Below are 14,900 nucleotides of genomic sequence, written 5' to 3' on the forward strand. Positions count from 1 at the left end.
ATTCAGCATTTTTCTTCCATTCAAAAAGACCACAAAACCTCAAAGTGTTGCAATACAACATTGTGACAGGATATGTATTTGTTGGGCCCTCCCTACTGTCGCAGTGTGACCCATCCCCACCATCTCATATCCTCACCTTTACTGCAAAACCAACGAAGATCCCAACAAGAGACAACATCAAGATGATCCTTTTATGGATTACACTGCTTCTTCTCCATCAAGGATGTAAGTGCTATCTATCTCTTCCAGATAATGTACTTCTTCAGCGTTAGTGAGGGGAAATAAATACATATTTTTTACATTTGTTTATTAGTAAGAGAATCATAGCAACCTTTTTCTTAAAGGTTGGTATATAGTTACAGAACCTCAAACATACTTTATATTTCTGGATGTATTTACAGAAATCAATGTGTGTGTATAAAATTGCAAGTAATATTGTTTGTTCAATCTTCTTTCCTGTATACTTCCATTGCACTTGTAGATTATGATTGTTATAATAATGATATATTCTCTATTGTCTTTTAATACAGGTGGACTGATTCCAGTGACCATAGTTCAACTTGGTGAATCTGCAACCTTCACATGCGTTTACCCTGATTGGGAGCATAGCAATACACGAGTCAAGTGGTACAAACAGAGTGTTGGTGATTCTCTTACATTAATTACTACACTGTTGAAAGGCACTGAAAATCCTGCATTTGAAAAAGGGTTTCCTCACTATCGTTTCAATGTAAAACATCTAGTTAACATGAGCTCTCTGACCATTTTGAAGACAATCCAAGATGATAAGGCAATGTATCACTGCGCAGTCACTACGTGGATCAAGGATGAATGGACGAGCACATATTTGTCTTTAGAAGGTAATACCTATCTCTGTATTTGTGTTAGTAGTGTGAAGATAAAACAGATGCTTTTAGTTTCATAATAATTGACAATTTCAAAATCTGACATTTTCATTTTGACCTTCCATTACTGAAATTACATGATAAACACAACTGTTTTACAATTTCCACTGTCGTGTTCTGTAGGAAACACTCTGAGGGCGACAAACGTTACTGTTGTTCAGTGGCCGACACTATCCGATCCAGTTCATCCAGGAGACTCCGCCACTCTCCAGTGCTCAGTCCTCTCTGACTCTGAGAACAAGAAATGTCCAGGGGAGCACAGTGTATACTGGTTTGGAGTCAGATCAGATACGTCTTATCCTAACATCATCTACACTGTTGGAAATGAACCAAATGAGTGTAAGAAGACATCGGACACTCAGAAGAGTTGTGTTTATCACCTCTCAAAGAACTTCAACTCCTCTGATGCTGGGATTTACTACTGTGCTGTGGCCACATGTGGAGAAATAGTATTCGGAGACGGAACAAAACTGAACATTGAAGGTAAAAGTATTGCTGTTTATTTTAACCCGTTTTCTTCCTTTTATCGTTAATGTATGTGCTTTTGAGTTTGGGATATGTTTGTATTTAACTCTAAGTTATACAGTTGGTTCTCTATTAGCTTCTTTAAACTGTCTTTATGGATGGCAAGCCAATCTAATTTAAGTATTCCAGATGTCTTGGGCATTATTTTATCTGGCCTTAGACATCATTGATGTACATCACATGTTTGTAATAAGAAACTATAGGTTACTTACGTAACCCCAGTTCTCAGAGTAACATGAAGTGAGATGTCTCACTATGGGATGCGCCTCATCGCGGAGCAAACAGAAGCATCAATCTCATTACGCCAATCCTGATTGGCTGGTGATCTTGACGTCAGTGTCAGGGAATCACCCCCTATAAGTAGCTTGCGCCACGACGCATGCATCATTCAAAATAAGCACCTCTTCTCGCTTCACCATAGCAAGGAGGGCCGTCTGGTGAGACATCTCACTTCATGTTACTCTGAGAACTGGGGTTACATAAGTAACCTATAGTTCTCATTCATAACACTCCGTTCGATGTCTCACTATGGGAAATTGTGGCTCCCGTATTGCCAGACGAGCTTATCTCGAAAATCACCAACCAAACAGAACTTAACAGGTAGAGTCCCGACTCAACAAGGTGCCCAGCACTGCTCGGGCCACACTTGGAGCGGAGACGTCTAGCCTGTAAAAGCGGACAAAAGTGAGCGGCGAGGACCAGCTCGCCGCTGCACAGATGTCTTGGATGGAAACACCCTTGAACAAAGCCCAGGATGTAGCCAGGCCCCGAGTCGAGTGTGCCCGCAGACCCGAAGGTGCTTGAAAACTCTGACTCGTATAGGCCAAAGCAATTGCTTCCACAATCCAGTGGGAGAGCCGTTGCTTAGTAACAGGCTTGCCCTTGTGAGGGTTAGCCCAGGACACAAAGAGTTGGTCATTAAGACGAAGCTCCTTTGATCTGTCCATATATGTGCGTAAAGCACGGACTGGACACAACAGATCCTGCTGCTGTTCCCCGGAGGAAACCAGCGGCGGAGGAAATGCCTCAATGTCAATTGGGGTACACGAACCAACCACCTTTGGTGTAAAGGCAGGGTTGGGCTTCAACAACACTCTCGTTTGCCCTGGGGCGAACTGAGTGCATGAAGGATGTACAGACAGCGCATGAATATCACTGACCCGCTTGGTGGATGCCAGGGCCAGTAACAGCACTGTCTTGAGTGACAAATGTTTCATGTCAGCTCCTTCCAGGGGTTCAAATGGGGTCATTCTGAGCCCATTTAAAACCACTGCCAAGTCCCATAAGGGCACCAGTGACCTGGAGACAGGGAGGAGCCTGCGAGCTCCCTTCATAAAACGGCAGATCAAAGGATGTTGGCTAGCCGTCTTACCCTCAAAGCAGGGCCGGACTGGGACAATAAGTCAGGCCGGGAGTTATACACCCAGCCAGGCCACTACCATTGTTTTTGTGCCATTTTGCTGGATTTATTTGTCAATATTTACAGCGTTGCTGCCCATAGTGATAGCCCTATAGTTTAAATCTACTACCCAAAAATAAACATATGGACATGGGTCACTATTTAAAAAAAATGTGAAAATCTATTTAGGAACCTATCCATGTGCACATATTTTAAGTGGGGGTGGACCTCAAATCCGCTAGGGGGGTCCGGGGGCATGCTCCCCCGGTAAGATTTTTGTGTTAAATGTTGGAGTTAAATGCATCAATCTGGTGCATTTTGAGGGGGAAATAAAGAGACTAGATCTATGGAAACACCCATATGAAACAGAACTGTATACATTTAAATAATCATAAGAATATGGCCATAACCAATAACATACCATATCCAATATTTAAAAACATTTGAACTTGTTTATTTATTTGTTTTTGGTCATTTATAGTTGTGTGTGTCTGTGCTCCTGAATCAGCCTCTCCTGTCTCCCCCCCTCTCCCCTGCTCCTCTTTTAGGCAGCAGCAAATACTAGTTTTAGCTCTCAACAAGTTTTAAAAGTTTATCTTACCTTTTTTCACCTAGTTAACGTTTTTTTTTTTTATTATTCATGCATATTATTTAACTAATCTCACTCCCCCCTCAAATGGAAATATGTGTTTACATAAATGGAGACCAAACCGTTTGAGACCCACAGAGATAACTTAGACAAAGTTAACTATCTAAACACTCAAGAGAGTCCTTTACCTCACCTGAGCTGTAGTTATCAGTCTCTCAGTCTGACTGGAGAGGACTCTCCTCCACCTTGTTGTTGAAACAGCTCCTTATATCGGTTAGCGCAGCTAGCTAGCACCAGATGCTAACAGCAACAATACAGTAACCGGTGCGCGCGCTCTCTCGCTCGCTCCCGAGCTTGAATGACACACAGAGACCAATCGAGGGCTTTAGTGTATGATCTGTATGAAAGTGGCCATGTCGGCGGGCCACATCATGTAGACAGCCAGTCACCCTCTGTGAGGCAAGACCCCCATTTGCGCAGCGTTGCGTTCACTATACATAGGCTACATTACAAAAAGAATCCTCAGGCCAGCAGGCCACTTAACAGGCCAGGCCATCGGGAAACCTCCCGGTCCTCCCGATGGCCAGTCCGGGCCTGCCTCAAAGCCCACATGGCATGCAGCAATAGCAGCCAGGTACACCTTGATCGTGGAGAAAGCTCTGTGTTTATCAATCAAGTCCTGTAGAAATGATAAAATCACCCCGACAGGACATTGAAAAGAGATGTGTCCTTCTTGAAGGCACCACTCTTCAAACACCCTCCACTTACAGTCATAAAGAGACCTGGTGGAGGAAGCTCTCGCACTCTGAATAGTGTTTATCACCTTCTGAGGGAGTCCCACTGTATTCAGATTGTACCACTCACGGGTCAGGCCCATAGTGCCCCGCGCTCTGGGCGTGGATGAAGGATCGCCCCCCCCGCCTGAGACAATCTGTCCCTGCGTAGAGGGGGGCTGCCATGGCTGCCCGCACAACAGCTGATATATCTCCGCCAGCCCGTACGTTGCGGGCTAGGGCGGAGCCATCAGGATAAGTGTGTGGCGTTGCTCCTTCACTCTGGCCAGAGTTGGGGGTATCAGAGCCAGGGGTGGGAACGCGTACAGAAGACCCGGAGGTCAATCGTGTACGAGTGCATCCACGCCTAACGGTGCGTTTAAATCGTGCATTAAAGAGAACAGCTGTCATTGAGCATTTTCTCTTTATGCGAACAGATTTAACGTGGCTCTGCCGTAACGCACCCACAGCGGACTCACGATCCTTGGATGTGGAGTCCAGTCTGCATAGAGTGGTGCACTTCTGGACAGTAGTTCTGTCCCGAAGTACATCACTCCTGGTACATGCGTCACTCTCAGAGAGAGGAGACGTCTGCCGCTCCAAGGGATAAGTTTGTGTGCCAGTGTGTGTAACTGGAGACAACGCAACCTCCCTTGGCGGTTCATACACGATACTGTGGTCGTGTTGTCTGTCCTCACGAGGACATGGTGTCCTCTGAGAGAAGGCAGAAAGCGTTTTAGGGTGGGGAACACCGTTTAAAAGCTCCGGGTGATTTACGTGCGCCCGCTGGAGGTCTCTGCTCCAGAGACCCCTCACCGGGCGACCTTCGTAAATACCCTATCAGCCTGTCAGACATGCGTCCGTGGTGGCCATCTTCCGTGAAAGGACAGCACCCGTAGGCGCGCCCTGTACTAGAAAAGTCGGGTGCGGCCAGTGGCGTAGTGCCATTACGCATTTCATAATAACCAATACTCTCCGCACGCCGTGGCGCGCGGGGTTTAGTTTTATTATGAGACCCATGTTGAGCAGGTGCTTTACGAGGACATTTGTCTGCGTAATCTGACTCTGCTCGGCGGGCATTATAGATAAAACCCTCCTTTCTAGGAGAGAGAGAATCTCTCTCTCCAGAATATGGGTTGACTCTCCCCGGGCTTGTGAAAACAGATAGCCCGAGAAGCCGAGGGGGGGGTGACGGTGACTTGGAGTCTGTAGCTCCGTGTAACCGTCTTGAGAAACCCAAGCAGATGTCGTGAGCATCTCCCGCTGTATGCTCCTTAGAGCAGCTGAGATGTCACGTCTCTTCCCCTCTGAGTCTCTATTTGTTGTGTTATGGGGCCCTCCAGTGTCTGAGCACTGTGGTGCCCCATTACGACAATCCCCACCGACACAGCGCATGCGTGTGGCGGTGGTGCCCTTACGGCTCCAGCCGGCACTGCGCATGCGCATGGCGGTGGTGCCTTCACAACCCCAGCCGGCACTGCGCATGCGCATGGCGGTGGTGCCTTCACGACCCCAGCCGGCACTGCGCATGCGCGTGACGGTGGTGCCTTTACAGCCCCAGCTGGCACTGCGCATGCGCGTGACGGTGGTGCCTTCACAGACCCGTCAATTGTCCGCCCTTTGAGAGAGGCGGTAGCTGCTCTCAGAAGGGGAACAGTTGACGGACTGTTTATTGTTTTTATTGTTTTTCTTTTCATTTTTTCGAGCTGCGCCCTTGGCTCGAAGCCTGGATGCGTCAGCGGAAAATGATTTATGACAGAAAAATCAATAAGTGTGTGACATGTGTTTATGCGGACTTGAGGATGGTGTTGAGGCATCTCTCGAGGCGGCGGGAACACATTTAGAGCTGGGGAACCGTAGACTTCCAGCTCTGTCACAGAGGGGAGAAGGAGGGGCTGTCACGCCGCTTGCTTCTTCTTCCTCGACTGCTGGCCGAAATTCTGGGTTGGCTGCGCCTGGGCTGCAGCCGGAACCGGAGATTTTCTAGGCCAGCTCGCCCTCGTCCCCTGCCTGGGCTGGGGACTCGGGGCGGACTGCGACCTCTGCGTTTCCGGTATTTTGAACCGAGCAGGGTTCGGGGCAGCTAGGACGAAGGGCTGCCGCTGCGAAGGCAGCGGCTGGGCCCTTCGAGGGAGGCAGAGGTGGAGGGCCTCGTCCTCCTTCTTTTTCGACTCGCATCTCCTCTGCATGGAGGCAAGAGCGGAGCCGAAAATCCCCTCGGGAACGATGGGCATGTCAAGCACATCCTCCTTTTCCCGGTCTGGGAGGTTGGTGAGGTTGAGCCATCTAGCTCTTTCCTGCACCACCATGATCCCCATTGTTTTGCCCGTGGCCTGGACGGCGCAGCGTTGGACACGGAGACAAATGTCTGTGACCGCGGCCAACTCGTCCAGAACGGCCGGTCCAGGATTACTCGACATATCCTCACAGAGCTCCGCTTGGTATGCGGTTAGCAGTGAGGAAACGTTCAGAGCCCTGGCGGACAACGCTGCGGCTCTGTAGGACCGTTCAGTCATGGTCGACTGGAAACGGTCCACCTTCGCTGGCAGCTTGGGGTTCCTGCTTGGTGACGGGCCCATCCTCGGTAGGAGGTGGGCTGCCACCAGCAGTTCCATCGGCGGTATGCGGAGCAGGCCGAGCCTCTCCATACCGTCGCAGTCTAGGGAGGAGGCACCCTGGATTGGGGCCTTGTTGGTAAAGGGTCGGTCCCTCCACGAGACCGACACCTCATCCAGCATCTCCGGGAAGACCGGGAGGAGTTGCCTCCTTGTCCTCGTTGCTTGGGGAGAATGTTTCCCCTCGTAACGGGACCTGGCGGTCTCCTTGGCCATTTCGGGCCACGGGATGTCTAGCCTGGACGCAGCGCGCTGACACGCGGCCTGCAGGTCCATGCTCAGACAGGGCGAAGCTGGTGTGCTATCGCCCGGGAGAGCAGCCAACGCTCCCGGCTTTGCCGTTTGAGCCGATGACATGAAGATATCTTCTTCTTGCTCATCCGAATCAGACAGGAGGGACTCAGAGGTGTCCTCTTCGTCCCCCATGTAGTCTAATTCCAGGACATCCTCCGCGGGCGAGACCATGGTGAGGTCTCGCCGGGAGCTCCCGCCTGGTGAGGCGTGGGGCTCCGTTCCCGCGTCTCTTGCCGCCACCGGGTCCCGGCCTGACACGGCGTGGGATCCCGGTTCCGCAGCTGCCGCTGTTAGTGAGCCCCAGACCGACACAGTGAGGGGCTCAGTCTCTGCAGCGGACGCGCCCGTGTCTTGATTGCCAAACGGCGAATCAGTGGACATGAGGGAGTCCTGTTCCAACAAGCTAGCTTGGTGTGCTAGCCGTCGGTGGAGGCTCTTTCGGGTGAAAAGGGCGCAATGCCCGCACGAGCCGGGGTTGTCGATAGCCTCCTGGGCGTGTTCCAGCCCGAGGCAGGACGAGCAGACCTGGTGTGAGTCTGTGCCTGCTATCTTCAACCCGCAGCCGCATGACCGAGCCTCCGAGTCCCTGACTCCTCTGGTGTGAGGGGGAGAGGCGTCCATCTTGTTCGCCTCGTGGCGTGGAGAGGACCCGCTCGTAACAGGTACGTCGTTGAGAGAAAAAGTGTAACCAACCCGTCCTTAATCCGGAGAAAAAGGGACGGTGTGGGTCCTTTGTTCTCAAAGAATATTGACTGGTGTGTCAATATACTTCTAATCCTTTTCTCCTCCGTGAGAGAGAAAAAGAAAAGCGTCCTCGCTACCGTGGTGTCGGTAGTAAGGGGAAGCTAGCTAGCAACGGGTGCGTAGCTAGCTTAAGAAAAATCAAAACCTTACCTTACTTTCCGGGGAAAGAAACGGCGAGGTCGATTTTAATACTAACTGGCGTTAGTATTACCGTCTTCTTGCGAAGCAGAAGGAGTAGCCGGCGAGCGCCCGTCGACCGAAATGGTTATATTTGGGTTCAGTCTGTGGACCGTTAAGCTTGTCCGGCTACTATAGAGATGTGCTCTGAAGCGAGAAGAGGTGTTTGAATGATGCATGCGTCGTGGCGCAAGCTACTTATAGGGGGTGATTCCCTGACGCTGACGTCAAGATCACCAGCCAATCAGGATTGGCGTAATGAGATTGATGCTTCTGTTTGCTCCGCGATGAGGCGCATCCCATAGTGAGACATCGAACGGAGTGTTATGAATGAGAACCCAAGTGGTTTAAGTCAGTGTGGTTTAAGTGTTTGATAGGGACATTTGCATTGATAAGAGGTTACATTCAAATAAATGGATAAAATCCATATTGATTGTGAAGTAAAATATTCTTGGGTGAAAGTACTAAATGTTATTTCGTTTTCCTTTCATGTTTCAGGAACCGGCTTACGGTCTTTTGGAGATTTACAGACTGGCGATGTATTTCTGCTTCTGCCGTCTGTGGTCTCGGCTATTAGTGTGATTGTTATAGCCATCCTTATTCACGCCATCAAGAAAAGCAAGTGTGATTATTGCCATGACAAGGGTAAGTATAGTCCCTCTCTATATCTCACATTAGCTGATGCTAATATCAGTATTTATCAAAAACGAGGTTATCCTTATCTATTTCTAAATTATTTTGTTCATATTGTAGCTGCTGTGTCCCTGCAAGAAAATGTTGCAAAAATAAATGTAAAGGTAAGATCACTATTGCAAAAAAACTTATCGTGCATCTTGATCAGTTTTGACCAAGTTCATTCTTGTCTGCATTACATTTCCTCAGAGAAATGAAGACCCATGGATGTATTCTACTGTCGTCTTTACCGTCATGGAAACCAGCATTGGTGTAACGAAGGAGGGAAAAGCAGCAAAGAGAGAGAGGATCTACGATGCTGCCAAGGCTTTTTGAACGGATTAGCTTGTTAGAAGTGGACGCCGCTAGGGCTGACACATATTATTTTTGCTCACAGATCGGACAGCAAGCGGATAATGAGATGTATCCTGAATTTGACAATTGTATTGCATTAAATAAGCAGACTGCAGCTTGCCTGTTTGAGTTTTAAAGCTAAAAGCTGTTATACCATGTGTGATTTAGCTTGCATTGAGCCTATGATGTTTCTCTGGAATATTCTTTTGTTCATATGCTTACATGTAAAAATACATGATTAAAATAAAAGGGCATTTTGTTCCATTTGGGTTTGTTGGATTTCAAATGTTGTGAAATAGTGATACAAACAGATATTAGCGAAGGCCTGTTGTGCATCTAGGCCGCAGGTACACTGCTTCTTTACAATCATGCGCCCCATGGTTTTTATCAACTTGGTCTTTTTAAGTCCATTCCCTAAAAAACCTACTCAAACATGAATATTTCTTACATCAAAATTCCACCAAATGTGGTAAGAAATACTAAATATGATTTGAATGCAAGTGTGTCAATTGTCTCTCCAGAGAAGACTTTAATTGTTTTCTTCATTGACAGTGAAAGGCAGAATAATGCTTCTAGTTAAAAGGAAGCCAGACGGGAAATGTTACTGCAGTCACAATTAAACTATTGCTCTGTGTAATCAATATACAGGAAGCCTCTTTATGTTTGACAACTTTAACTTTTGGTGGTTGTTGTGAGAATGATTCAAAATGTAAGCAAGCCATGTTGGTTCATGAAACACAAGTGGTCTCCTGTATGAACACCAAACACCAGGGGGCACTGAAAGATGAAAAGCCGTAGATTTTGATTTATTTTTAAGAGTAAGGATTAAACGTTAGCTAGAGGAAACTAATAAAATAACCGCAAATGTATTTATTCCGCTTATTCACTTATATGTGCACAATATAACCACATTTCCATACACCATATTTTTCATATTCATCATGCACAGTTCCACCCCCAAAGGATGATACACAGCAGCTTTTCTTTTAGTTCAGTTTTATATATCTAAGAAATTATAGCCAGCTTTTTTTGTCAAGGAATCACATCAGCAAACACAGGTATTGTTAAATGAATACTAACTAAAACAGTATTCAACACGGCCCTATTCTACACTGCTGTCATACTGTGACACCTTAACAAACAACCTGACTAGCTGGTATTAAACATGATCAAATAATTACTTTTCTTCTCTGCTTCTGAGTCACGGCATATAGAGGACACTGGTTGTTTTCTCACATCTATGTCTGAAAGAAAAGTTGCCTGGAGCATTTTTAAATATGAGGTTCAGCTTTCCTCTTGCTGTTGTCTTGGTTATTTTAGTGCCTCTTGTAACTTTGTTTTCTTTATAAGATGTGTTCAAAATGATAATTAGAACAGTGTTTAATGATTTAATGGAGATATATATGAACCCAGCCTCACAAGAAAAAAATACCCTTTTCCTCTGATTTGCCACTCAAGCTGCTGGGTCCCATTTATTAAGGGGACACATTTTTATTATTTGCAGCCACATATTCAATCAACAGGTTATACATGTAAGCATTAAAAGAAGATAAAAAGTAATCAATATATACTTGATATGCAAAACACAAGCTAATTACAACATGCTATAAAACTTGCGCTTCAACTACATTAATACAATACTCTGTCAAATATCAGCTAATATCTCCTTACGGTGCTCTAGCTGTCCGCTCTGTGTGTGTGCTGAGAAATAATCTGGTATACTGCCCTGTGGGAGCCGTGCAACGCTGGTCCAACAAATCAGCAACTGGCACTCATGCATGTGCACAGGACAGGGAAAGGAATCTCTGACTCCACTTTTAAAAAGCTAACATTTCAAAATGCCTTGGCGGCAGCGTAGATCCTCTCTCTCTTTGATGCTTTTTTGTCTCTCGTTCCACCAATGCTGGTTTTCATCACAGTGTAGATGACAGTAGAATAAATCCATTGGTCATCATTTCTCTGTGAAAATATTTAGCAAACTATGTGAAAAACTGAAATAGATGAATTGTCCATTTTGTGTGTATGTTGATCTTACCTTTGCATTCATGTTTGCAACATAGTCTTGCAGGGACACAGCAGCTTCAAAAGGAAAAATAATTAGAAATAGATAAGCATGCACTTGTTTATAAAATAAGTGATATTATCATCATGTTATATAGTAAGGTATATTTAATTACCCTTATTATGGTCACATTCACACTTGCTTTTCTTGATGGCGTGAATAAGGACGGATATAACAATCAGACTTATAGCCGAGATCCCACACAGCAGATATATGTTGTAAGTCTGTAAATTACCGAGAGAAGCTGAAGAAAACACGAGAGGAATTTACTTTACAATACAACAAATATTTCCTTACAATCATTCTGGATTTTATTTGACTTTTTATAAACTCGTAAATATGCAGATTTCCTAATAAAATTACACTTACTTGGGTTTCTTATTACTATCTTATGATGAACAGCAAAAAATGAATACTGTAACCCTTAGAGAATTGTATTTCCTTTCCTGCCTATTAGTAGGATATGAAGATGCCAAATATAATGTACAAATATTGTCCAGAACATCTTCAATTATTATATTTAATGGGATGGTGAGACCATTAAGGTGAAAACTTCTGGGGAATATATTGTATATCAAACAATTTTGAATATAAATATTTTTCAAACCTAAAAGCACCTAACCCAGCAGTAAAAGGGAGACAAATTATTAAAATATATAGCAATACTTTTACCTGCAGTTACATCTCCAAATAATATCTCTCCACATGAGGCCACAGCACAGTAGTAAGTCCCGGCATCAGAGGAGCTGACGTTCTTTGAGAAGCGATAAACACAACTCTTCTGAGTGTCCGGCAATATCTCACATTCCTCTTGTCTTCTTCCATCAGTGTAGATGATGCTAGGACGAGATTTATCTGATCCAGCTCTGAACCAGAACACACTGATGTCTCCTTGACATGTTTTATTCTCAGATTTAGAGAGGACTGAACACTGAAGGGTCATCGAGTTTCCTGGAGGAGCTGGATCAGATAATGTCGGCCACTGAACAACAGAATAGTTTGAAGTCCTCTGAGTGTTTCCTGAAAAATACAAAACTGTTTTAAAAAATTGATCCCATTTTATCTGACATTTGTAAAAGTATTAACATGAATCTGCTGATATTTAGCAAATGTGGAGCTGCTTTATTAGTAGAGATTCCCTCAAAGTGAAATTTAGATTGCTGGTGACCTTCTACCGCTCTACCATCGAGAGCCTATTAACATACTGCATCACAGTGTGGTACACCAGCTGCACTGAGGCCGACAGGGTGAGGCTCCAGAGAGTTGTAAAAGTCGCACAGAGGATCATCGGCTGCCCTCTCCCCTCCCTGATGGACATTTACACCTCCGCTGCCTCAGTAGAGCCAAAAACATTGTTAAGGACAGTTCACACCTCGGCTTTCACCTGTTCAACCTGCTGCCCTCCGGCAGGCGCTACAGGTGTATCAAATCCAAAACAAACAGACTCAAGAGCCATCATTGCTCTTAACACCTGAAAGTCATACTTCTTAATCATCCTGCATGTGAAATAAATGTGACTCTGTACATATATACATATATATCATTACTACAGTATTATTATTATAAATACATACCTACCATTATTATTTATTACATTATAGATTTTATTTTTATACTCCTGTAAATAATTACTGCATTTTATTCCTTATTCCTAAGTATGTATGCTGCGTGTATTTGTTGTCTTATGTTGTGATGTTTGTGTTGTTTTGATGGCACCCTTGAAAGGGAGAAGCATTTATTTATCTCATTGTACCTGTATAATGACATTAAACGATTGTATTATATTAGAGCTTCAATACAGATAAAGCAGAGGATAGAACGTGATTACCAAGTTTTAACCATATATTTAAAGATATGGTGCATGGCAGAATTGGAAACACTTTTAGGGTTGAGTGGTTAACACTGTAATGTTTCTCAAATATATTCAACATAGCTGGTAAAGAAATCAACATCCAAAGTAAATACAAATATCTGAAAGCAAATAGAATAATTGTATCTTAATTGTATGTCTAACTGAATTTGTATTTTAATTTGTGTTAAAATGCAACAGATAATTGAAATGTTACTTTCCTTAAATATTACCAAAGTGCAGCTTTGGATCCGACCTGAAGCATGTAAAAAAACTCATTCTAATGAACTAGATCACATTTACCTTTTAGTAACAAATATGTCCCACTCCATACAGGATTTCCATAAGACTCTGTGATTAAGCAGTGATACATTCCTTCATCTTCTGGGATTGTCCTCCGAATCGTCAGGGTGCTTAACTTGTTATCGCGTTTTACCTCTAATCTTGAGTCAGAAAACTCTGGTGCAAACTCAGGTTTTGTAGATCCGAGCAGTGTCACAATTAATGTCAGAGTCTCTCCAGCATTTTGTTTGAACCAGTAGAGCTGTTTACTGCCATACTCAGTAGTAGGCAGAGCACACGTGAAGGTCACATATTCACCAAGAGGAACTGTAGTCACTGGAACCAGCGTATCTGAAATAAATGACAGAAAACAAACCGTGAAACATTAAATAACAATTAGTTTACAATATGTATCATGCACAAACAAAGTTTAGGTACATTATGTATAGTGTGCATGGACATTCTTAACTAGATACTTGCACTTACAGCCTTGGTGAAGAACAAGCAGTGTTACCCATAAAAGCAGCATCTTGATATTGTATTTTGTTAGAGAACTCTTTGGTATTTGAGTGATTTTAAAGTAGAAGTCACATGGTCACGAGTATGTATGTCAAACTGTCAAATGCATCTGATTGGTTTTCACGGAATAAAGGTTCAAAGTTGCTCTTCCTGTAACTCTGGTCCCTCCCTAGTCTTTTTGAAGCATTATTCTTCTCAATTCACCAAAGGCATTTAAACACTTTCAATAAAGATTAGAGGTAGCATATTGCCTATGCAGTTATACTTGAATATATTGTAAACCTATGCTGACAGTATTGGACAACACATTAAATGATAATAAATACAACTGAGGAAACTACAAGATACCATAATGCAGTTTTAAACTGTCTAGATGAGTCTGACAACCTTTATAAAATCTGCTTCAATTCACATCACTTCGAGCACTATTGGATTACCAGCCTCTCCACATTAATGATATTGCCTACATGTTCATCTGCAATATTTTAAGATTGCACATACATATAATATGTTTCATTCACTTAGCAGGTTGAAAAACAATTAAAAATGTCCTTCCTTGCCACTATCCCTTCACTGCATATCATTTTGAATCCTATAGTCAGGTTAGTTCTGAGTAGACAGCCTTGATGGCCAAAGGGTGGAGAAATGACCCTGTCTGTCACTGAAGCGGCTTTATTTTTCTACTTGTGTATGCAAAACAACCTAAGGATTTACAAAGAGGTTTTCTAATGCTGTATATTTAAAAAATGACTGTGTAGGAAGTTGTGTTTGACAAAAACAGTGCAGTTTACTCACATGAACAATGAATGTTGGCGCTCCTTTTCGGCATATTGAAGGCTAAGCCACTAGGCTGCGACTGCACTGCATATTTGTTATATCATTTATCATTTCCCATGTACCATTAGTTGGCATTTTACAAAACACCAAACATTTCAATATACCAGTAGTAAATATTGATGGTCAAATCAGAGGCATATTGTGTATTTTAAGAAACACGGTCCAATTTGCAAACATCATAACATTACATCTCATTAAGCTGACGATTTTTACCGATCAAAGTTTATTTATTCGTTCTTCACGCCATCAACAATATTTGCCCCCCTTTTATGCATTAAATGTATTCCTCTGTGGGATTTTATTA

General features: G+C 44.0%; 3 protein-coding genes across 6 annotated transcripts in view; 2 read left to right on the forward strand and 1 right to left on the reverse strand.

Annotated features, from left to right (window-relative positions):
* The window catches only part of LOC117541052, a 30,567-nt gene that overhangs the window by 12,056 nt on the left and 3,611 nt on the right, over positions 1 to 14,900 (forward strand). The window lies entirely within an intron of this gene.
* LOC117541050 lies at positions 128 to 9,313 on the forward strand. 4 transcript variants are annotated; one of them, XM_034208102.1, is made up of 6 exons: positions 128 to 225; positions 531 to 860; positions 1,029 to 1,388; positions 8,520 to 8,666; positions 8,775 to 8,818; positions 8,904 to 9,313. In XM_034208102.1, the coding sequence occupies exons 1-6, from the start codon at positions 183 to 185 to the stop codon at positions 9,027 to 9,029; spliced, it is 1,050 nt and encodes a 349-aa protein (XP_034063993.1). In that variant the 5' UTR covers positions 128 to 182; the 3' UTR covers positions 9,030 to 9,313. The 4 variants fall into 4 exon arrangements, with proteins under 4 accessions (XP_034063993.1, XP_034063994.1, XP_034063991.1 ...); XM_034208103.1 differs by having other exon boundaries at positions 8,775 to 8,812; XM_034208100.1 differs by having other exon boundaries at positions 8,520 to 8,818.
* LOC117541051 lies at positions 10,505 to 14,004 on the reverse strand. Its single transcript, XM_034208104.1, has 6 exons — positions 13,727 to 14,004; positions 13,262 to 13,591; positions 11,782 to 12,129; positions 11,225 to 11,353; positions 11,083 to 11,126; positions 10,505 to 11,006 (listed from the first exon to the last, which is right to left on the reverse strand). The coding sequence occupies exons 1-6, from the start codon at positions 13,767 to 13,769 to the stop codon at positions 10,881 to 10,883; spliced, it is 1,020 nt and encodes a 339-aa protein (XP_034063995.1). The 5' UTR covers positions 13,770 to 14,004; the 3' UTR covers positions 10,505 to 10,880.

The sequence above is a fragment of the Gymnodraco acuticeps genome, unplaced genomic scaffold (assembly GCF_902827175.1).
Source record: "Gymnodraco acuticeps unplaced genomic scaffold, fGymAcu1.1, whole genome shotgun sequence".
NCBI lineage: Eukaryota > Metazoa > Chordata > Actinopteri > Perciformes > Bathydraconidae > Gymnodraco > Gymnodraco acuticeps.

Bases quoted from the DNA above. Each gene is read 5' to 3' on its own strand.
- LOC117541050 (XM_034208100.1), top strand. From the start codon at position 183: ATGATCCTTTTATGGATTACACTGCTTCTTCTCCATCAAGGAT. The intron at 861-1,028 runs GTAATACCTATC...CGTGTTCTGTAG, and splicing joins CACATATTTGTCTTTAGAAG to GAAACACTCTGAGGGCGACA. The intron at 1,389-8,519 runs GTAAAAGTATTG...TTCATGTTTCAG, and splicing joins AACAAAACTGAACATTGAAG to GAACCGGCTTACGGTCTTTT.
- LOC117541051 (XM_034208104.1), bottom strand. From the start codon at position 13,769: ATGCTGCTTTTATGGGTAACACTGCTTGTTCTTCACCAAGGCT. The intron at 12,130-13,261 runs GTAAATGTGATC...TGTATTTTTCAG, and splicing joins GACATATTTGTTACTAAAAG to GAAACACTCAGAGGACTTCA. The intron at 11,127-11,224 runs GTAATTAAATAT...TTCCTTTTGAAG, and splicing joins TGAATGTGACCATAATAAGG to CTGCTGTGTCCCTGCAAGAC.